At 53.0% G+C, this 24,177-nt stretch overlaps 1 protein-coding gene across 1 annotated transcript in view; it reads left to right on the forward strand.

The window, feature by feature from the left end:
- RSPO4 (R-spondin 4) overlaps positions 1–23,115 on the forward strand; it is a 41,372-nt gene extending 18,257 nt beyond the window's left edge. The window contains exons 2-5 of the mRNA XM_003134364.4: positions 14,963–15,151; positions 15,849–15,989; positions 19,275–19,460; positions 22,921–23,115. Coding sequence (XP_003134412.2) covers positions 14,963–15,151; positions 15,849–15,989; positions 19,275–19,460; positions 22,921–23,024 — 620 coding nt within the window. The 3' untranslated portion in view covers positions 23,025–23,115. The remainder of the gene's footprint in view (positions 1–14,962; positions 15,152–15,848; positions 15,990–19,274; positions 19,461–22,920) is intronic.

Here is a 24,177-nt window from a genome sequence, read left to right on the forward strand (position 1 = left end):
GACAGGTACCCACTCAGGGCAGCTTGGTGACAATTCTGTTCATGGATAGCGTCGTGCCAAGCTCTGGGGACACGGGTCCTGGGGAAGCCCCTAGAGGGTGTGCCTGCCTCCCCTGACCTTGGTCTCCGCCGCTGCTCCTACCACCCACCCCGTCCCTGTGCAGCTCACTGGATGATGAGGAATCCGGTAATAATTCTTTTTGTTAAAAAAAGCGCTGATTTCTGGAGGTGGCTCAGGGTCCCCAGAGCTCCCACCAGGAACGCAGATATGACTGCCTTTCATGAAGGGCTAGTGGAGGGCAGACAGCATCTGAAGAGGGTCCAGCGTGGGTTGCTAAGAGATGGGAAAGTGGCAATTTGGGTTGATGGGGGAGGAAGCCCTGGCAGGAGGGCTGGGCAGGGGCAGTGCGGGCAAGGCCTTGCCATGCTTCAACCCCTGGGCACTGGAACCCTTTACACGGGGGCATCAGCACACACCTGCCACTGTCCCAGAGGCACACACATGCTCAGGCACAAGCAAACCCAGCCCCTCCCCTTCCAGCCATGCTGGGCTGGCCACGGACTGTCCCCACCTTGGGCCACATAGGAAAATACTCCTCCTGTGAGTGGTATAAGAGGAGTCAAGCTGCCCCTTCTAAATATCACCCTGACCTCTCATCCATCCTCAGGCCATCAAGGCCAGGCACTGTGACACAGTAGAATTTGGGGACGCTGTCTAGCTCTGCCACTTACAGTTGTTGGCCTTCAAGCCTTGGTTTCCCTCCTCGGTAAGATGAGGAAAAGTAACAACACCTGTCTCCTTGCTTCTTCTTCTTCTTCTTCTTTTTTTTTTTTTCCTGTCTTTTTAGGGCTGCACCTGCGGCATGTGGACGTTCCCAGGCTAGGGGTCTAATCAGAGCTGCAGCTGCTGGTTTACGCCACAACCACGGCAACCCCGGATCCCAGCCTCATCTGCAACCTACCCCGCAGCTCACAGCAATGCCAGATTCTTAACCCACTGATCGAGGCCAGGGATCGAACCCTTGTCTTCACGGATACTAGTCGGGTTTATTACTGCTGAGCCACAATGGGAACTCCCTCGCTTCTTAAAATGTGGTCTGGGGGCCCAACACCATCAGCATCTCCAGGGAGATTTGTAGAAAAGCAGAACCTCAGGCCCCACCCCAGACCTATAGCATCAAAATCCACTTTTGAACCCAAGATCCCTGGACACTTTGTGTGCTCATTAGAGTTTGGGAAGTCCTGGCGGACCTCATAGGGCGGATTCTGAAGATCACACAAGATCACTAGAGTTCGTTCACATGTGAAACCAGGCACATCACCAACAATAAACCAACAGCATCTATGGAAAGGTGGCAGTGATTCTGCTGTGCATTTAAATCCCAGGATCACCACTGGCTGGGAGACAACAGAAGTGGATGTGAACCCTGCCCTCCCGCCCCCTGCTCAGGGAAGCCTGTGTCTGCAAAGGATTCTGTGTGGATTTCAAGCAGGAGCCTCCCAGGCCCAGATGGGTGACAAGGAAATGAGAGTTTAGAGGGGACTCACAGGACAGAGAAACAGGCATTTCACCCCCTGATTGAACAGACATGTACGGATCTGCTCTGCAGGATGAGGGAGAATGAATGAGAGGTACAGAAGAGGAGGAGGGGGGTCAGTCCTGGGACAACCTGTATTGCCACTGTTTGGCTATTTTCCTGTCTCGGTCAAGGTCAAATGGACATCGAAGGAGGCAATGGCCTTAGCACAGCCCTGGGCCTTAGCAAGAGGAGCCCTTATTCTGTGTGGAGGATTAAAAGAGGCATGGGGCTACACTGGCAGCCAGGAGGCTGAGTGACCTTGAGATTAACCCTTCAGGTTCTGCAGTCACACTGCCTGGGTCTCCCTATCCAGTATACCTCTTACTAAGTGACCTCGGGCAAGCAGCCACACTGCCCTGGACCTCAGTTTCCTCTTCTCTGAAATGGGTATGATGATAGTGCCTAAATGTGTTTCGCAGCATCTCTACACGGAATGGTAAGCAGCTATAAAAAGAGAATGAGACAGCGATGTGCAGTATCCACCAGGATAACTTAAGCCAGCAAAGCAAGGCGCTGAAGAGCCTGAGCAGGGTGCTGTGGTTTATCCCTGCCTTCCTAGAGCTCACCTTTCAGTGGTGGGTCAGAGACATCAAAAAACTCAAACAGGGAGTTCCTGTCATGGCTCAGTGGTTAAGAATCTGACCAGGAACCACGAGGTTGCAGGTTCGATCCCTGGCCTTGCTCCATGGGTTAAGGGTCCAGCATTGCCATGAGCTGTGGTGTAGGTCACAGACGCGGCTCGGATCTGGCGTTGCTGTGGCTGTGAGTGTAGGCCAGAGGCTACAGCTCCAATTAGATCCCTAGCCTGGGAACCTCCATATGCCGCGGGTGCAGCCCTAGGAAAAAAAGACAAAAACAACAAAACAAAACACCTCAAACAGGAGTTCCCATGGTGGCTCAGTGGGTTAAGAACCCCACATAGTGTCCATGAGGACGTGGGTTTGATTCCTGGCACCGTTCAGTGGGCTAAGGATCAGGCGTTGCCGCAAGCTTCAGCATAGGTCTCAGATGTGGCCTCGATCCTGCATTGCTGTGGCTGCATCCTCAGCTGCAGATCCAGTTTGACCCCTAGCCTGGGAACTTCCATATGCTCCAGGTGCAACCCTAAAAAGAAAAAACCAAACCAAACAAATATGTTGCATGTTGGGTGAGGATAAATACCCAAGAGCAAAGCAGGACGAGACAGGATGCAAGGATGGGTGCTGCCTCAGGTGAGGGGGTCAGGGCGGTCCCACAGGGAACAGGACATTCCAGCAGAGACCTGAGGGGGTGAGCCCTGGGAATGAGTGTGGGAAGGGCATTTCAGGCAGAGGGAAGGGCAAGTGCAAAGGCCCTGAGGTGGGAGTGGTCTTGGCATGTTTGAGGAGCTGCAAGGATGAGGCCAAGGTGGCTAGATCAGAAGGAGTGACAATTGGGAGGTGCTGGTGCAGACAGATTTCTGATAGATCACGTGTGAGACCCGGAAGGAAAGGGAAGAGGGAGCTGACTCCCAGATTTTTGACCATGAGTAGAGACCACTGACCCAAAGGGACAAGAGAGGCAGGTTTGGGGTGGGGGGGGATGGAATAAAAAGATTCCATTTTGGATGTGCGCCTATTATTATTATAGCTCAAAGTTCCCACCCATTAACCCCTTGGTGTCGAGTACTGACACCTTAGCCGGGATTTGCAGCCTGCCCCTTGCCCAAGTTCCCTCCCTGCCACCAACTTCTATAAGTCACCTCTCTGAGAAACCTTTCTTCCTCCTACACAAACTAGTCCTGCTCCTGTCCCCACATCTGCCTCTCCAGAAAACCAACCCCAATGGCTCCAGTCTGAGCCCAGCCCCTGGCTGCCTGGGTCCTTGGCTCTGAGCTCTGTGAGCAGACAGCTTTCTTTCAAGTGTAAGAGCCTGGTCCTCCCAACTAGACAGCAGGAGCTGCAAGGATGAGGCCAAGGTGGCTAGATCAGAAGGAGGACGGTTTGTGAGCCATCATTCACTCATTTAAGAAATGTTGGGCATCGGAGTTCTCATTGTGGCTCAGCGGGTTAAGAACCCCACATAGTGTCCGTGAGGACGCAGGTTCGATCCCTGGCCTCACTCAGTGTGTGAAGGATCCAATGTTGCTGTGAGCTATGGTGTAGGTCGCAGACATGGCTCAGCTATGGCGTTGCTGTGGCTGTGGTGTAGACCGGCAGCTGCAGCTCCACCTTGACCACTAGTATGGGAACCTCCATAGGCCACAGGTGCTGCCCTAAAAAGAAAGAGAAAGAAAGAAGGGCAGGTGGGCATGTACAACATGCAGGGCTGTGGGAATGTGAAGGAGAGTGAGCCTAGCTGGCTCCAGCCCTCAAGAGAGCACCTTGGGGTGTCTCCCATGCATCTCCTATGAATCCAGTAATAAAATCATGCTCAGAGTTCCCGCTGTGGCACAGTGGGTTAAGAATCCCACTGCAGGGGTTCCCATCGTGGCACAGCGGAGACAGGTCCGAGTGGGAACCATGGAGTTGTGGGTTTGATCCCTGGCCTCACTCAGTGGGTTAAGCATCCGGCGTTGCCATGAGCTGTGGCGTAGGTCACAGATTTGGCTTGGATCTGGCATTTCTGTGGCTGTGGCTGTGGCCAGCAGCTGTGGCTCTGATTGAGCCCCTGGCCTGGGAGCCTCCATGTACTGTGGGTGCAGCCCTAAAAAGACAAAAGCCAAAAAAAAAAAAAAAAAAAAAAAAGAATCCAACTGCAGTGGCTCAGGTTGCTGCAGAGGTTAGGGTTCAATCCCTGGCTCAGTACAGTGGGTTAAAGGATCCACCATTGCTGTAGCTGTGGTGTAGTTGGCAGCTACAGCTCAAATTCACTCCCTGGCCCAGGAACTTCCATATGCCGCAGGGGCAGCCATAAAGAAATTAACTACATTAAATTAAAAAAATAAAATAAGGGAGTTTCCATTGTGGCTCAGCAGGTTACGAACCCAAGATCCATGAGGATGCGGGTTTGATCCCTGGGCTCACTCAGTGGGTTAAGGACGCAGTATTGCCATGAGCTGTGGTGTGGGTCACAGATTTGGCTTGGATCTGGCATTTCTGTGGCTGTGGCGTAGGCCAGCAGCTGCAGCTCCAACTCTACCCCTGGCCTGGGAACCTCCATATGCCGCGGGTGTGGCCCTAAAAAGCAAAAACATAAAAAATAAAATAGTGCTCCTTCCTCTGCGTGTGAGCGGCGCTCAGTACTTTGCATGCATGAACTCACAAAGGCCTGGGTGGCAGTCGCTGCTGTGGTCCCCAATTTGCGGAGGAGGAGACTGAGGTTCAGAAGCCGCTCGCCTGAGATCACCCAGCCAGAAAATGGTGGTTTGTCGTACTGCAAAGCTGAGATCATCTCAGCATCCCCATACCCCCCGGGGAGTCTCCCAACCAGGAGTCATCCCCCTGGGCCCATGCCTTGCTGGGGATGGTGCAATCTGCCCCCGAGGCAGGAATGTGCCTGGGGGTCCTCTGAGCCTGCCTCCAGGGACAGTGACTGCCTCCCATATGTGGCCATCTGAGCAGGCAGACGGGAGCCCAGATGTTGTTTATTTCCTCTGGTCATCGGTGACATGCCTCCCCCACTGCCAGGCAGGGATCGGAGGCTGTGCTGCCCGTCAGTCTCTGCGTGGGGCCCCTTGCATGGTTCTGGATCCTTCTCCAGGGCTGAGCAGGGCTCGGGGCAGGCCCGGTCCTCCTCACATCGCACTGCCTTGAGGCGCTGGCGGAGCGGGAATGGTCTCTTTTTCTTCTTCCCCATCCTCCTCACCCCCGGGGAGTCCTTCCGGACAGCTGTGTTAAATCCTCTAGTCCCCCATGACACACGATGTTCTCATGCAAGACACACTTCCCTGGGCACACCCCAATTATGAGGAAACTCTGCCCCCAAAATGTTGACATCACATGAGAAGTTCTGCACCGACTGCCAAAGCAAGTCCAAGATGGCACACGCCACTGGAGGCGTGGCGGGTGGCGAGACCCTTGCTAAGTGCCTGTGCAGGCCAACTGTAAGGGTGGCTGGTATGATTCCTAGTTCACACGCGGGAAAACTGAAGCACAGAGAGGTGAAGGCACTAGTTCGAGGTCACATGGGCAAGGAGAAGGGGCAATGCTGGGATCTGAACCCAAGCAGTCTGGCTCTCACCCTTATTGTGCTCTTAAATTGGGAACTTGCTGGCAGGGCGGAGGCTCAGGCCTGGCCCAGACATACTGAATCAGCAGCTCTGGGGGGAGGCCCAGCCATCTGCGTGTCGACAAGCGCTCCTGGTCGGGAGTTCCCTGATGGTGCAGCGGGTTAAGGATCTGGCACGGTCTGCTGTGGCTCAAGTCACTGCTATGGCACGGGTTCAGTCCCTAGCCCGGGAACTTCCACATGTAGCAGGCATGGCCAAAACAAAACAAAACAAAACAAGCCCTCCAGATGAATTTGATGCATGCTCAAGTTTTGGAACTCCTGCTCTGTATTGCCTTTTTTTTTTTTTTTTCTCCCCCCCCACTTCTTTTCTTTTTAAGGGCTGCATCCAGGGCATATGGAAGTTCCTGAGCCAGGAATTGGATCTGAGCCACAGCTGCCACAATGCTGGACCCTTTAACCCATGGCACCAGGCTGGAGATTGAACCCACACTTCTACAGTGACTGGAGCTGTTGCAGTCAGATTCTTAGCCCACTGTGCCATAGCAGGAACTCCTGCATTGCCTTATGTGTGAATGAATGGAGTGTAGGGTAAATATTAGCTTGAGGGGGATAAAACATGGCAGCTGGGAAGTTCCTGTTACAAACCTGACGAGTATCCATAAGGATGTGGGATCGATCCCTGGCCTCTCTCAGTGGGTTAAGGATCTGGCATTGTCATGAGCTGTGGTGTAGGCTGCAGATGTGGCTCAGATCTGGTATTGCTATGTCTGTGGCATAAGCTGGCAGTGGCAGCTCTGATTGGACCCCTAGCCTGGGAACTTCCATATGCCACAGATGAAGCTCTAAAAAGCAAAAAACAAAACAAAACAAAAATGGTGGCTGATCTTTGCCCTCAGTGACAGGGAATATTCAGGAGGGGCGGGGCCCGTGGCAAACCGGAAAGCAGATGCCCCGTCTGGGGAACTCCATCCAGTGCAGGCCTGGTGTTTATCACCATTTCCAGAGAAGTCCAAATTCCAGGTTCTTAGGTGAAAGCTGATTTCTTTAAATATTGGCAAATTAGTCTTTTTTTTTTTTTTTTTTTTTTTGTCGTTGTTGTGTGGTTGGTTTGTTTTTCAATGTGTGGCTGGTGTTCTTGGCTTGGGTATTTGGTATTTTTCAGTGGCAGCCTCCTTGTGGGCTGCGGGGGAGATGAGGCTGTCTGGGGAGAACAGATAGTGTTCAGGGTCCTCAATGTCACCTTGTGCCTTTGATTCCCCTCAAGGAACGCGCTGCAGAAAGGAGGGGGGTAGGAGGTATGATAACGCAGAGATGCCCCTGAACCTACTCAAATCCATAAATGGCAAGATACAGAGATCCCTTGCCAACACAGAACCACTGACTCCTCTCCCAACAAGGGGTTCATCATTCTTAGGATGTGGGCGACCCCGAGGCTGGGCACCCTCGTTTCAAAGAGCCCAGGTGGTTTGATCCCAGTGGAAAGAATAAGCTGCCCTTCACCCAAGACCAAGGCTGCCTCCTCCTGTCTGTGCCCTGAGCCCTTCACCATCCTGAGGGGGAAAGACCATTTCCCTGGAGATGGTGGTTGTTGGCTGGCATCCACCAATGCCTCTGGCCTCCGTCTGCTCCCCTGTGAAAGGGGAGGACGGTCCAAATGGGGGTTGATGACCCCACTGTGTGTCATGACGGTGAGGAACAGGAAAGGAACGTACGTTTATGGGGAAGCCCCTACTACGTGCCAGGCACTTCGTGCCAGGCTGGTTTGTTTGCGTGCACTCATAACAAAGCTCGTGAGAGTAGGAGTTCTGCAACAGTATTTTTCTTTTCTTTTTTTTTTAATCTTTTTTCTTTTTATGACTGAATCTGTGGCATAGGCAAGTCCCGAGGCTAGGGGTCAAATCGGAGCTGCGGCTGAGGCTTAAACCACAGCCACAGCAACACCAGATCCGAGCCACATCGGCAACCTGCACCGCAGCTTGCGGCAATGCCAGATCCTTAACCCACTGGGTGAGGCGAGGGATTGAACACACAACCTCATGGACACTAAGTTGAGTTCTTAACCCACTGAGCTACAATGGGAACTCCTATGCCAGTTTTTCAGATGGGGAAACTGAGTTCCACAGGGATGAAGGTAGTTTTCCAAGGTCACTCAGTAGGTGGTGGAGCCAGGATTTGAACCTGGGCATCTCCATCATAACACACATCCTTAGATATTTGAGTGCAGAAAACAATTCAATAACAAGAGCACCATTGTATCAAGTGTCTGCTGCCATTCTCTGAGCTAAGAGTTCTCTAGGTACCATCTCCTTTCATCACAACAACACTGCAAGACAAGCATATCATCCCCTTTTACAGCTGGAATAACTGAGGCCCAGAGAGTTAAAGTACTTTACCTGTAAGCACACAGCTGCTGCCCTTATTTCATAACCATGGAGCCCCTAGTGCTGGACCTCATACAGAGGCTCAGTAACTATCTGTTGAATGAATGGACGGACAGATGAATGGATCATTCAACTCGGGACTAATGTGCATGTTCAGAGAGTTTTTTTTATTACTCAGTGAATTTTATTACATTTATAGTTGTACAATGATCAGAGTTTTTATGAGCCAGCATCCCTTTGTAAACTGCCAACCCCAATGCTATAAACTCTCATTCTCCATAAATGGACATCCGAGTCTCAACTCATCCTCTGGGTGCTTGGGGAACGACACAATGACTCAGATGTCCCTCCGTGCCCTGTCAGCTGCTGAAGCAACGCAAGGCCATATTTTTTGGGCCAACTGGCATTTTGGATGGAGGAGGAGGGTTTGATTATGGGAGAGAGTTATTAAGGAGAATCACATGGGGTGCCACCCCCTCTGATGCTTCAGGAAAACTCAGGGAGGTTGCAGTCAGAGCTCTGATACTTTCAGCTACAAAAGTACATCAGAGCTGGGAGAGGCCAGCATCCGGCTGAGGTGTAGAAGGAGCCAGGGTTTTTCAGCATGTGCTCCCTAGAATCAGGGCCCCAGAGCATGCCATGGTGGTCAGGCTGGGTGGGCAGTGCTTCAGTCCCATCAACCTTGCTGAAGCAGAGCTGCTCCATCGTGATCCATTGGGCTCCATTTCTCTGTTGAGCTGCACTGTCGTGATTGTAAGCTGACAGGAGGAGAGCTAGCTCAAGCGAACAAGGGACTTGTTTTGGAGCTACGGGGTGAGCCAAGCCTTCAGGGATGAAGACCTAGGCTTGGGAGATGGTCAGAAACTGTCTGACCCTCTGGGGCCCATGAGGTTTCTGGTGGCGTTTTTCCTCTCTCTGCATCCGATTTGTTTATCTCTCTCTGCTTCTGTATTAGCCAGGAGTCTTTGGTTGCAAGTGACAGAAAACCTTACTCAAAGTGGCTTGAGAAAAGAAGAGATTTTGTGGACCTTCCCAGGGTGGATCAAAGCTCATAGACATCTCTTACATGGCCTCCTTTTGGGGATGCTCATGCATCACCCACTAGCTCTGGTCTACATCTTCCCAAATCAAAATAGAGAGTAAACACACACACACACACACACACACACACACACACACACACACACACACACACACACATAATCCTAAGACTAGCTCTTGTTGAAACATGCGCCGGTGTCTGAACCAATCACTGTAGTTAAGGGGACCGGATGCTCTGATGGCCTGAGCACAGGGTAAATGCATCTGGATGGAGATGGTGCCAAGTGAACCTCAGAGTCAGAGAGTGTGGAGGGATGGGGCCTCTGTTAGCAAAGAGAGGGGTCACAGAAGCTAATGCCCACCAAACTTCTCACACAGGTACGCTGGAACAGTCCACCCTGTCCTCCTACAGATGTCCTTAGATCAGGGGATCAGCCTATACCATTATCTGTCAACCCACAGTGGGAATTCTTAAGAGAGATGTCTAATCGGCCCAGCCTGGATGAGCGGGTGCAGTCTGCCCACCACTGGGTGGGGAACCGGGTCATACAGTCCAAGCTTAGTTGCTGGGTCTGGCTCTCCGGGAAAGGAGATTGTGAGCAGGAAGGAAACTTCCAAAGTGCCAATTACATTTATTTTGGCCTTGTTTAAATGCAGATTCCTGGGCCAAGCTTTCCTGGAGATTCTTATGTACAGTCAATTTTAAGAACCATTAAGTTTGGCTCTAAAGCAGCACTGTACAAACTCTAGTTGTAATCACTTATTCATGAAATTCGCATTCAAGTCTCTACACCCATGACCTTGGGGAGGTGGGAGGGAAGAGCATTACTCTTTCTAATGAGTTAGAGAGATGTTAACTCTATAGCTGAGTGAGGCCATCAGAATCAAAAGAGGTGCTATTACAACATAGAGGCACTAGAGGGCACCCTATCAATTGCTGGGGTTCGGGAGGCAGCAAGAGGCAGAGCCACCTCTTCAAAGACCTGGGGATGAATGATGCTAGTTGAGCCTTGCGCACACCTGTCCACTCGAGGTGAGAAGAGGGTCCTTGTTTGGTTCTTTTTTTCTGCTGCATGTTGGAATATCACTCTACAAATAGTGCACTAGTTCTGTTTTTTTTCTGTTTGTTTTTAATAGCTTTATTGAAATATAATTGACCTATAGTGAACTACACATATCAAGTCTACAATGTGATAAATCTTGACATATTTATACACCCTGGAAACCATCACCACAAACAAGAAAATGAACATTTCCATCATCCTAAAAGTTTCTTCCTGTGCAATTCCTTTCTCCATCTACAGTAGTGCACTAGCTCTAATTGAGGCTCCTTCGCTGTTTGGCTGCCTGACCTCGGGGAAGGCACCACTCCTTCTTCCCCAGTGAAGCTGCGTGGGTCAGGCTGAGTGGTCCCTAAGCCCTCCTGAGAGAGAGACGTTAGTAAGAGTTTTGCTTTGTTACCACCTGTGCTGCAATTACAGTTACTTCTGTGGGCTTCAGCTCTCCCACCAGGTTGTGAGGTCCCAGAACGACAGGGCCATGTGTGGCTCACCCCTGCAGCCCCAGGCTCTGCCTGACACAGAGGAGGCCCTGAGCAAATATTTCAAGAGGCATCATGGGGCTGACATGGGTCCCTGCCCCACTGATTTTGGGGACGCTAGGCATGTCATTTCACCTCTTTGAGCCTCTTGTTTCCTCAGCTGCAAAAAGGGCAACAATACCCATGACCTTGTCAGGCTGAGTCTCAGTCCACAGATTCAGTTTTCAGGAAATATTTTATTTTTCTGTTATGAGACATAATTTCCGATTTGACATCCTATTCTGCCAGGTGCAGAGATCACTGCAAGCCAATCTCTTTGCCCTTTGTTGGTGGGGATCGCATCTCAGGGCCAGCGGGCTTACGTGGTGCTGAGGCACTGAGGAGGGGCTCTCTAGTCTTCACTGACATCTCTCTGTGCCCACCTACATCACCAGTCATTATGTAGTCCTCATACCTGTTAGAAAGGCCCCCAAGTAGTCTAAACGAGATAGACAACACTTTCCTCCCTGTCCTATAAAGGAATCCGAGACAGACAGTCCTGAGTTAGTGTGCTTTTTTCTCTTTCAGGTGCCTTTTCCCCCAGCATCTGCCGTAGCTCCAGCTATTATAAGCCAGCAGTCCAGCAGGTGTTAGGAAGAAGCGAAGAGAGCCGCCCTTCCTCTGAAAAGCGTTTCCTGGGCGTGGTATAGGACACGCCCTCTTAAGAGCCCATTGGCCAGGACTTAGACACATGCCCACACGCAGCTGCAAAGGAGCCTGGGAAATGTAGTCTCTATACTTTATGACTTGACTTCTGCTAAAAATTAGGGTTCCATTACTGAGGAGAACGAGATTGGACACAGGGAATGACTAGCATAGTGATGAGGAGACGGATGGGAGTTTGGAGGAGTAGGTGTAGAAAGATCCTAATCCTCCCCTCTGCTCCCCTTCCCCAGTCCTCCTGGACACAACAGAGGCTAAATAAACACTTTTTTCTTTAAGTACATTTGTATTGTGAAGTATTTCAAATTTACAGGCAAGAATTAAAAATATAGTGAACATCTGTGTACTCACCAACCATTTGATCAAATCTTGCCCGTTTCATATTTGCTTCAAATTTTAAGAAATTAAATATCCCAGATACAGGTTGGAAGAGCTTAGTCTTCTGGAACGCTTTGCCCCACTTGCCACCTCAGGAGTGTCACCATCCTGAACTCAGTGTTTATCGGTCCTTTTACTCTTAATACAAATTCAGGTGTCATAAATGTTAGAGTATTTTTCAGGCTTTTGAACTTTATATAAGTGGCTTCTTACTATATGATTCATTGTGCAACTGCATTTTCTGCTTTCACTATTGTCTTTAAGACACATCTGTGATGATAATTGTGACTCTATCTCAGTCATGTATCGTGGCTGGGTCATATATGCGGTATGTGGCTGTGATATACCGTGTGTTTATCTATTCTTTTGATAGATGATTAATCTTTTGCTCTTGTTTGCTATTAAATAATGCTGCAATAAACATCTCTGTATGTGTCTCTGTGCACATACACAAGAGTTTCTCTAAGCCAGTGGTCCTCAAAGTGTGGTCCCTGGACCAGTGGCATCAGGATCACCTGGGAGCCTGTTAGAAATGCAGATTCTCAGGCCCCACCTCAGACACTGCAGGGTGGAACCCACCGATCCGTGTTGCGACAAGACCTCTAGCAGATGCTGATGCATCTGATGAGTCTGAGAACTGCTGTCTAGAGTTTATACCAGAAGCCAAATTGCTATGTATAGAAAAGCCCCATCTTTGGAGTTTCCTGATGGCTCAGTGGGTTAAGAACCTGGTTGTTGTCACTGCTGTGGCTGGGGTTGCTGCTGTGATGTGGGTTTGATCCTTGGCCTGGGAATTTCCACATGCTGAGGGCGTGTGGAAAAAAGAAAGAAAAAAAAAGGCACATCCTGGAGTTCCTGTGGGGCTCAGTGGTAACGAACCCGACTAGTATCTATGAGGATGCAGGTTTGATCCCTGGCCTCACTCAGTGGGTTAAGGATCTGGTGTTGCTGTGAGCTGGGTGTGGGTTGCAGATGTGACTCCAATCCTGCGTTGCTATGGCTGTGGCATAGGCCAGAAGCTGTAGCTCCGATTCGACCCCTAGCCTGGAAACCTCCATATGCCGTGGGTGTGGCCCTAATAGGACAAAAAAGGAAAAAGAAAAGGCACATCCTCAAATTTACTAGATGCTGCTAGATTTTTCTTCAAAGTGTACATTCAATAGGAGCATAAAGGGAAAGTTTCCTCTCATCCATCCCAGCCCTTTGTATCATCAGCGTTTAAAATTTTTTGCCAATCAGGTGGGAGGTCTGGGCTGGGTTCCCTTCTCAGTTGATGTGCTTCTCTGGGCCTGGGAATCCTGTCCCTCTCCCGTCAGGCCCCCATCAGGTCTACAGCTTTGGAAACGCAAACCTTTGCTCTGCTGTCCCGTGGCGGTTTCTCTTCCCAGGGGCCTTAATTACTATGTCTCCGGATGAGCGCACTCCACCAGCCAGGGTTCTGGGTTGTAAGCAACAGCCAGGGGAGTTATCTGCAGGATGTGGGGGCCCACAGGATCCAGGGAGCAGGTGATCAGACTTGGGGAAGCAGCAGGACTCATCCCAGAGAGGGAGGGAGGGAGGAGATGGAAAGGCCCCGGGGTGGCCTGGGCAGAGCCAGCTGTGCCTCCACTGGAACGTTGTTGCCACATATTTCCTCACTCTTTGTGTCCTGCTCCCAGGACTTGGGTCATGGGTGTGCGTATCTGATTGGCCAGGTTTTGGTCAGTGCCCACTCACTGTCCATCCACTTGAAGAAAGGCTGGGCCTTCTGGGTTTCTGTTCCAGGGGTGGGCACCAGGATTTGGCCTTCTCCAAGGAATTCCTCTAAAAGGAGGATGGGGCCCCAGTAGGAATTGGGCAGGGGAGGGGGGGCAGAAGAATCAAGAATGTCCCCAGCTGGGTGGCCATGGATTCAGACGAGTCCATTACTGACCGTGATGGACTCTAACCATGAAACAGCTTCATGTTTCCATAATCACTGCCTCTGAGAAGCTGCCTGGTCTTTTCCTGTCCCTTCATGACACCTAGTCACTTTCTGACTCTCCCCAGCTGCCCCCCACCCACCACGGTCTCCCCTGCTGCCTTGTGCCTGGGACCTGCCAGCCGCCAGCCTTCTTGGGTGAAGCAGCAGCACTAGCACCTAAGCCTGGCTACTTCTGGGCGGCCCTTGCCAGGAAGGATGTGCAGGTTCTCCTGCTGCCTCCCCCCTCAGCGTTGCCCTTCTCTCTCCTCATCTCTTTTCTCTGCTTAGAGACGTATAGGAAGGAGCAGACCTGCAGGCTGCTGCGCAAGTCCAACCAGGGCATGAGAGGCTGGTCATCCCTTTTTGTGGGCACCCTGTCTATGTGAGGGGTACCCCTGCATCTCCTCTCACTTTGTCTGGGGGGTTGGGAACAGAGGGGAAAGCACAGCAACTCCCCTTCCCCAGGCTGACAGCTCCTAACTCCTCTGAGTGTCCCTCTGCAGGTGGTCAGCTTAATCAGGCAGCGGCCAGGACAGCAGAGACTCCCTATGAGCCTTAGGCTCTCTTTCCGGGGTATTTTCCACCTCTTTCTTCCCAGCTTTGGGTGCCAGTTCTGGAACAACAAAAAATCTCGTCCTTACACTTGCTGCACTTGATGTTGGGAGCCCTTGATGATGGCGGCAGGGAGAAATGGAGTACTGTTCAGAAATGCAGCAGAGGGGTGAAGGGGCTCCCACCTCCATATGCACGTGCACCCCACATACACTCAAAGATACACACCATGTTAAGATTAAGTCTGTCCATGAATGACAGAGGACTCTGTTTTGTTTAAAAAAATGGATATTGACTTCTCTCCCATATAATCATCTACACAGACAGTCAGGGCTAGTACAGCAATTCTACTTTCCTCGGGGACCCAAGCTCTTTTTATCTTATCTCTCCACCATCTTTAACACATGGTTTTCTACCTCTTGACCCAGAATAGCTGCTTGTGCTCCAGCCATCGTGTTCACAGTCCACACTAGAGAAAGGAGGAGGGGATGACCGAGGGCATGGCCCTGTCTTTAAGCTTTCTAGAAGTTGAACACCCTGCTTCCTGGCCAGATTTTGGCCACACAACCATAGTTGTGTGGGTAATGTAGTTGTTTGTCTGGGTGGCCCATGTGCTCAGTTAATATCCCAATGAGACAGTCTGAGCTGCTCACACATATGGTTTGACTCTCTCTCTCTCTCCCTTTCCCCACCCTCCACCCTGGTCTGGCTGGCAGTGGGCACTGGTCTAGGAGGCAACTGCACAGGCTGTGTCATCTGCTCAGAGGAGAACGGCTGCTCCACCTGCCAACAGAGGCTCTTCCTGTTCATCCGCCGGGAAGGGATCCGCCAGTACGGCAAGTGTGTGCATGACTGTCCCCCCGGCTACTTCGGCGTCCGCGGCCAGGAGGTCAACAGGTGCAAAAGTACGTGGCCCCTCCCTTGTCCTGTGCTAGCACTGTGCTCCTGAGCACCCCTGGCCCACATCTCACCTCTCAGCCAACACAGCCACAGAGAACATGCTATATTCCTGAGCCTGGACCCCGAGATGCTTGCTTGCTTTCAGGCTGGCTCTGAAGCCCGAAGCAGGTCATTGCCGTCTCTGGGCTCAGCAGTAGAGGGGCAGGGAAACTTCACTTCTACCCTGGTTTGCTGTGTGGCCTTGGGCATGTTACTCACCCTCTCTGGACCTAGCTTAATGGGGAAAGGAGTCCTTACTCCTAAGTAGCTTTCACTGTGACCTGGGCAAGGGATGACCATCTCTGAACTTTGATGGAAATGGAGTAGGGAGTCTTCACTCCCAGCCCAGGTTCTGTGTGACTTCGGGCAAGTTCCTTGCTGTCTCTGAGCCTCAACACAAATGAGAAATAGAATCAAAATAAACATGTTCCCTCGGACGTGTCACCTGCCTCCCACACAGCCTCAGTTCAAATGAGAAAGGGAGTTTTTGAATGCAGCCCAGTTTGACCCTGGAAAAGTCTGGGACTCCAAGGACACACTGAATCCAGACCCCAGTGCTACAGAGCTTGGGGTTCCTCAGAGGCCCTTCCCCCTCAGGCAGTCCGAGAGGGTCCCCTCCCCGGGCAGCCACCCTGACCAGGGGTGGCCCTGGCTGTATTGCAGAATGTGGGGCCACGTGTGAGAGCTGCTTCAGCCAGGACTTCTGCATCCAGTGCAAGAGGCGGTTTTACCTGTACAAGGGAAAGTGTCTGCCCACCTGCCCGCCTGGCACCACGGCCCAGCAGAGCGCACGGGAGTGCCAGGGTGAGTGGGGGCCTCCTCGCCCTGCCCCCGTCCCCTCCCTCCCTGGAGCAGGGGCTGATGAGGGGTGTCAAGATACCTGGAAAAAAAATCATAGTAGAATGTCACGTGGTGATGGGAAGCCCAGTACCACCTCAGGTACATGCAGGGATCCTTCAATACACTAGCCTCATCATAAGCACTGTTATTATTACAATTACTATTACTACCAACTTCGACATCATTGTTGTTGCCAAGAGAGGCAGCCGAGCACAGAAAAAGAGCATTGATTTTGGCATAAGACCTGGGTTCAAATGCTCACTCTAATATTTACCATTTGGAGTTCCCATTGTGGCTCAGTGGGTCAAGAACCTGACATAGTGTCCATGAGGATGTGGGTTCAATCCCTGGCCTCACTCAGTGGATTAAGGATTGGGCATGACTGCAAGCTGTGGCTTAGATCTGGTGTTGCTGCGTCTGGGGTGTAGGCCAGTAGCTGCAGCTCTAGTTCTACCCCTAGCCTGGGAACCTCCATGTGCCGCGGATACAGCCCTAAAAAAAAATTACCACTAGTGACCTCTGTCCCTCAGTTTCTCCAAATGTTGAAGAAACAACAATAGAACATAGAACCTACTTCATGGGGAGAGATGTCACAAGGGTTAAATTTAAAGTACTTAATACAGGAGTTCCCGTCTTGGTTCAGTGGTTAATGAACCCAACTAGTAACCATGAGGTTGCGGGTTTGATCCCTGGCCTCACTCAGTGGGTTAAGGATCCCGCGTTGCTGTGGCTGTGGCATAGGCCAGCGGCTACAGCTCCAATTAGACCCCTCCATATGCCATGGCCCTAAAAAAAGACAAAAATAAATAAATAAGTAAAGTCCTTACAGTAACCAGCACACAGTAAGTGCTCAGTACCTGTCACTATTATTACATGTCACACTAGCTGTCATTACGGCTCTGTGTCTCCCCACCACTCCTTTTCAGACTCTTGTGTGAGCCCCTCTTCTGTGATCTGTCCTTCCATGAGGCTGTTCCCTGGAGTTCTCACCTGGATCCCACATCTCTGCCTATACCTTCTCTCTGGGTTCGCGTTCATGGTCATTCTGAAAGCTGATGGTTCGTGACTCACTGTCCTCAGCTCCATTTCTCCCTAAGCAGCAGTTGCACCTCCTCGCCTGCCCACTGGATGCCTCCCTCCCTCCGTCCCCATCCCCGGCCTGGTGCTTCCTCCATCGATAACCAGCTCCATGCCCCACGTGCTGGCCATACTGGAGACATAGGATCACTGTGGACTCTTCTCTCTCATCCCACAGCCAACCCCATCGGCTCGTCCTTCACTCAGGAAATATTTACCAGGGCATCTTCTGTGCTCCAGACACTTTCCAGGTTGTCGGAGACATATTAGGGAACAAAACAAAGCCTCTCCCCTTGTGGATGTGACATTTGAGTGTGGACACAGAAGAGACACAGAAGAATGAATACAGATGTGAGGTGGTAAAAAGAACTTTGGGGGAAATGAAGCAGAATCAAGCTCCCCAACCTGCCCCCTCCCCCTCTACCCTTCCCCCACGCCACCCCCACACCTCCCTTCCTCCCGACCCTCTGCCCATTGCTGGGGTCATGGCCACAGCCTCTGCCCTGTCTACCTGCCTCTGGTCTCCCTGCCTCCAGCCCACGCTGGCTCTCCTCCCAGAAGCCAGAGTGATTATTTCAAAATGAAAGTCTGATCAGGTTTCTCTTCTGCTCAAGACCCTTTGCTGGCGCCATTGTCCTCAGGTTGAGCGCCCCCAGGCCGTGGGCGGCCTGGTCTCCATCTGCCACCTCTCCATCCCTGTCATTTTTGCCTCCCCCATTTGCATCCATGCTCCAACTTCCCGTCCGAGGGCAGAGTCATCCAGGGACCTTGCTGGGCTTATTCCTTCCACCCTGAGCAGTTCTCTGTCCTGCCCTTCCCTGGGCCAGGCTGACCTTCAGCCTCCCACTTTGAGACTCAGGTCAGGAGTCTCCTCCTCCAGGAAGCCTTCCAGGTCACCAAGGCTGGGCCCCTCTGGTCCCCCCACAGCTGCCTGTCTTCCCCCATCCCTGCATGAACACCCTGTCCTTCCAGCCTGATTGCTCTCGATGATGGACTCTGGGAGGCAGACCTGGGTCTGCCTTGTCCCTGCTGCACCTTGGCACCCAGCACAGCATGTGGCACAGAGTAGGTGACCAGTCTCTGCATCTAGAAGAAGGACCGTTTCTCTAAGGTCTGGAGACTCGGTTTCTGGACCCAGATGGATCTTAAACACTTGCTGTTCTGTGGTGCGAGCTGTTCCTAAGCTTAGCAAGCTCCTTACCTGCTCTAGACCTCAGCGTCCTAATCTGCAAAATGGGGGTGTTAACAGCTGCCCTATTCTCTGCCTGCCTTTCAGGGACTCTTCAAAGAATCACATGTGCAAGAGGATCATATAGATCTATGTATCTCATGTATTTTGGACAATGACTCCCTACTGAGAACTTACATGACCATGACCTCATCCTCACAACAGCAGCTTCCACCTCCTACAGCTGATCCAAAGCACACGATCAAGTTCAAAACCCAGGTCCTGGCCCTGAGGGCCTCCCAGCTGACCTTGCAGCCAGGTCTTCTGCCTGTCCCACCCCACCCCCACTCTAGCTGTCCATCCCGTCCCTCTCACGTCCCTCACAGGGGATGGCCAGGCCTCAGGATTCTACGCACCTGCCTGAAATGCACTTCCTGCCATCGCCACCTGATGGCGCTCTACCTTTAGATCCTAGGTGCCCTTCTTGGGAAGCCTCCCCCACCCCCTTTTGTTCTTTTCTTTCTTTCTTTTTTCTTTTTAGGGCCACACCGGTGGCATATCAGAGCTGCAGCTGCCAGCCTACACCCCAGCCGTGGCAACACCAGCTCCTAGCTGCGTCTGCGACCTACTCCACGGCTTGTGGCAACATTGGATCTTTAACCCACTGAATGAGGCCAGGGATCGAACCTGCATCCTCATGGACACTAGTCGGTTTCTTAACCCACTGAGCCACATCAGGAACTCCAGCCTTCCCCTTTACAACCACACAATGGGTCACTCAGGCTTCTGGCCCACAGCAGCCTGGGCTTGCCGTAGGGGCGCTCCCAGCCAGGCTCTCATGAGTAGCCATTGAAACATCTTCCCTCTGCTCCTTGTAATTGCCTATGATTCCTTTGCACGTGGAGATGGGTCTTCAGGGACCTGAACCCCCCAGACGCTGTCCTTGATCTGAGGGACCCTCACTGCCAGCTGACCCCATCTGTCTGTCTCTCTCCACCCCACAGACGAGTGTGAGCTGGGCCCCTGGGGCAGCTGGAGCCCCTGTACCCACAACGGGAAGACGTGCGGCTCGGCCTGGGGCCTGGAGACCCGCGTGCGGGAGGCCGGGCGGGCCGGGCGGGAGGAGACAGCCGCCTGCCAGGTGCTGTCCGAGTCACGGAAATGTCCCATCCGGAGGCCCTGCCCAGGAGGTGAGCACCAGCCCGACACATAGGGCTACACGAGGGAGGGCCCAGGTGACTCTGAGTGACCTCGGGACACTGTCCCCACAAATAGTCCCTGTAAAGCTGCCTGAGAGCATGTGCCCCCCACCCCGCCTCCATAGCTACACCGTCGCATGCATTGAGCATTGACCTCCCTGAGTCCTCCTTGCTGGGGCCTGTCCCAGACACCTGGGGAAGATCAAGCTTGTCCTCCCCAGTAGGAGTTCGAGACCCTCTCGGAGTGACACCTCCTATAATAAAGGGCTTGGAACGCCCTCTTTACACTCTGAGGTTACGTGATACACTTGCATTGGTCATTTAAAAAAAATCAGAATAGTGCCTACCTGTCATAGAAAAGAGAAATTAAAGAAATTTCACGGTGGCAGCACTCGGGCCCAACACACCAGAGTGAAGTCAAGTCTCAGTGAAGGTGGCAGCCTCCACGGTCAGGGCCTCGGGCACAGCCGCGTTGCCGTCAGAGACAAGATTTCCCAAGTGGTAACCAGCTCTTAGGAATGTCCAACAAAACCATCTGACTTCTTGATTGACACTGTGCTGGCAGCCCTAGAATCCTCAGTGAATGGGACAAGTGTTCTTCCCAGGGGACTGTCCCATGCGGCACCCCGTCCCTGTCCACTGAATGTCCCCATGACCCCCTTCATTGTAACAATCAAGAGTGCCATACAGAGTTCCAAAATGCCCAGGGGCTATTAGGAACCACTGATTTAAATAAAAGAGAGGCTGCCGGCGTGGTAGGTAAGATGCAAACAGTGAGTAGTAATAATACAGCTTACCTCATGGTGCACCTACTATGCGCAGGGCACTGTGCTAATTCTCTACATTCATTAGGTCTTTAATCTGTAGTGACTCTGTGAGGTGGGTGTTGTTATTATTCCAGTTTTATCGATGAGGAGACTGAGGCCCAGAGAGGTTGAGCCACTTGCCCAAGGGTTGCCCAGCTAGGGAAGGGTGAACCTGGCATTCCAACACAAATCTGTGTGCAAAAAGGAATCTGCAGTCACGCTAAGGGTGAGAGCCAGAGCCAGGTCACTGAGGGATCACAGCTGGGGTGTGGTGGAGCTGGGACTTGAACCCAAGGGCACCCCTGGTTTCACAAAGGCTAGTGGTGGAGTTCCCATCGTGGCTCAGTGGTTAATGAATCCGACTAGGAACCATGAGGTTGCGGTTCAGTCCCTGCCCTTGCTCAGTGGGTTAGGGATCCGGTGTTGCCATGAGCTGTGGTGTAGGTTGCAGACGCGGCTCGGATCCCGAGTTGCTGTGGCTCTGGCGTAGGCCGGGGGCTACAGCTCCAATTCGACCCCTAGCCTGGGAACCTCCATATGCCATGGGAGCGGCCCAAAGAAATAGCAAAAAGACAAAAAAACAAAAACCAAAAAACAAAACCAAAAAAAAAAAAAAACAAAGGCTAGTGGTATCTGGATTGGGAGTGCAGATAACAAAGGTAGGAGCTCTTGGAGCTCTTGGCGGCTGGGGACAGAGGATGAGTTCAAGATGGGACCAGAGAAACGAAGAGCCCCCACACAGGAGAAGCAGGACAGACAGACTGGTCTCTCAGCGCTCGTTACTCTGGCCACACCTCTCATGGCATCTGAAAGCTGGTGGCTGATTGGCTGGTGGAGGGATGGAGAAAGGAAATATCTTCCAGATAATAATAACAACAGTAACAACAGCAACAACAGTAGCAGCAAACATTCATAAAGCTCTTGCCACGTGCTGGGCGCAGTGCTGCGTGCCTTGTAAATACGACATCTTCAGCGCTCACAGCAGCAGCATCGCAGTCTCAGCTCAAAGGCCCTTCCTCTCAGAGAGCCTTCCATGAGCTTCCTTCAACCATGAGTCACTTTGCATCACATCCCTTGCATCTTCCTGAAATGATCGTGCACAGTCTTTGCTTGTTCAGTGTCTGTCTTCCTCACTAGAGCGTGAGCTCCAATGATACCCAGCTCTTGGTCTGCCTGGTTCCCAGCTGCCTGGCACATAGTAGGTGCTCAGTTAACACTTGTTGGCTGAGAGGATTGGTGGGGGGTCAGGGAGTGAGAAGAGGGGCAGGTGTCAGGCAAGCATGGGAGGGGGTGGGGACCCAAAGCCTCTTACCCTCTTTCCCACCTTCAGAGCTGGCAAGGGCCCCACACCCCAACCCCAGACACTGCCCTCACCTGAGGGCTGACCGTCAGCCGGGAGCTCAGAGTGGGAGCCCAGCTTCAGCACCTCCAGGGGGCTCGGGCGTGGGTATAGGGGGCCCCAGAAGTGAGCAGCCAGGTCTCAGGGGCTGACCCTAGTCCTCCTGTGGCAGGGGGAGTGCCACCTCCAGGGGAGACCAGCACATAGTTGGTGCTCAGGAAATAAATCGCCCTCCCCTGGCACCCCCAGCTCTCTAACTTCCTCCCCCTGTGACCTTGGGATGTGGTACCCTGAGCCTCACGCTCAAGGGGGCACCCAGCTCCTGTGGGAGAGCAGCGTGGGGCCAGATGCATGAACACGGTCTGGCTGTGGAGACACCTTTAAACCAGAAACACAGAGTTGGCCTTCCTCCCAAACGTGCCTGGGTCTTCTCACCTGCTGATAAAAATAATAATGACAACAACTGGGAAGGGCATTCCAGGCAGAGGCCACAGCCAGTGCAAAGGTGTGGAGGCGACATGGACCTGCCAGTGACCCTGGCAGTGGCAGCAGGCATGTGGCAGCAGGGGGGGAAGCACAGACAGGTCCTGGAGACAAAGTGGTGTTTTTCCTCCAAGTGGGCTGGCAGTCACTTGAAAGAGACTCGGGAACTCCAGCCCAGGTTGTACCACTGAGTAAGCAAGGCCCCTCCTGGGCCTCGGTCTTCTCATCTGAGAAATGGGACTTGATCAGATGTTTGAATTAGAAACCCACCCCAGCTCCGCAGGATGGGGTGGGAAGGGCACGATGGGCTCAGAGTCCCAGCCAGGTCTGGGCTTTGCCTCCGCTGCCCACGTGGAGACTGGGCGAGGTACCGGTCCCAGAGATGGCGTCACAGGGGACAGCGGGACTGTGCCTGCCTCCCTGCCATCGTGAAGCTGACAGGCACAGGGCACTTGGAGCGAGGCCCGGAGCTGAGTGGGGAGGTCGCTGCGGGGACCCAGGTGAAAGATGTGCGGCTCCAGCCAAGAGCCCTGTAAACCGCACAGTGAGTGCTCGTGGGAGGGTCCTAGGCGTCCCCGCGAGGCCACCCTAGGTCCCGACAGGGGGCCCTACGGGGACCTCCAGCCTCATCTGGCAGGACCCCCCCCCCCCATCGTGGGCGGCGCTGACTCCCAGGGAACTGAGAGGGTCAGTGAGGCTGCCGTCCCAGCTCCAAAGAGGAGTGACTGTCGGCTCGCCGCCCCAGTGTCATCCTGAGCCCTGCTGCGGGGACGGGCGGCAGCCTCGGCCGCAACGCAACGCCCTACACTCTCTCTCGTTGCAGAGGGAACCCCCAACCAGAAGAAGGGCCGCAGGGAGCGGCGCCCGCGCAAGGACCGCAAGCAGGACGGCAGGCTGGACGCGAGGCCCCGCCGGCCGCCCGTCTAGGAGCCCGGCCGCCCGGCTTTCCCTCTGGCCTCTTCGCTTTCCTGCGGCTCCTCCTCCTTCTCTCGGCCCTTCCTCTCTTTCCTCCACCTCCTCTCTCTCTTTTTTCTCCTTGATTTCCTGTGTTTCCTCCATCTCTGTTACCCCCCCTTCTTTCTTGCTTTCTTTTTCTCTGTCGTTCTCTTTCCTCCTGTTTTTCCTCGTTCTTCTCCCGTGTCCCCCTCACCACTCGCTAAGCTCCCCTCCCCCGACCAGTCATCGGTCTGTCCCCTCCTTTAAAGAAAGCAAACATCTTTTTCTAGGTCTTTCCCTGCCCCTTGCCCTGGCAGAGAAGGTGTTTCTAAGGGCCGGGCTCAAGCCACAGCCCAGGCAGGCGTGTTGAGTCCTGAGAGCCCTGCTTCTGCTCCAGAGGAGACAAACCCCAGACCCCAGAGCTGTGGGCACCCCCAGCTCTGGCCTCTCCCTGGAGGCATTTCCACAGCCCTCCGCCACCATCTCCTCCAGGAACCCCCTGGAAGAGGCCCCAGGGGACCTCCTGATGCCCACTTTTCCCCAGTTGGTGGTGCAGGAGCTGTGCCTGGGCCTCTGCCTGGACAGCCAGCCCCATGCCCACCCTTCTGGAAGTTGCCTGTTGCCCACCCCCATCACTGCTTCCTCTCTCACGGTTCCCTGCCCGCTGCTTCCCGAGCACACGGGGACCCAGCACTCCATCAGGTGGGGCTGTCAGCCCTGGGGGAACCACTGGCTCATCCTGGAAGAGGCCATGGAAGCTGAAAGGAACTTTGAGATTGTCCAGGCCACTCCATCCCCCTCCCCCTCCTCCTGCCTATTGCACAGATGGGGAAACGGAGGCCCAAGAAGGGACTGGCCCAGGGTTGCACAGGGAACCCAGGTGCTGTGCCTTCCACCTGGTGGTTGCCCTGCTCAGCACCCCTGCAGCTGAGTCGAGACTTTGGGGGCCTCTGGGGAAGTGAGGAAGGAAGTTGTCAGGTCAGGAGCAGGAGAAGATGCCCTTACTCACCCACACAAACCCCCGACACCCCAGCTAGCGAACTCAGTGCGACACCCGCGCACTCGCAGGAAGAACAGGAGGAGTCTCCAAACTGATGTCCTTCCACCATCAAGTGGCCTCTCTTCCTTTGCTCCCTTGACTTCC

Source organism: Sus scrofa, chromosome 17 (assembly GCF_000003025.6).
Source record: "Sus scrofa isolate TJ Tabasco breed Duroc chromosome 17, Sscrofa11.1, whole genome shotgun sequence".
Classification (NCBI taxonomy): domain Eukaryota; kingdom Metazoa; phylum Chordata; class Mammalia; order Artiodactyla; family Suidae; genus Sus; species Sus scrofa.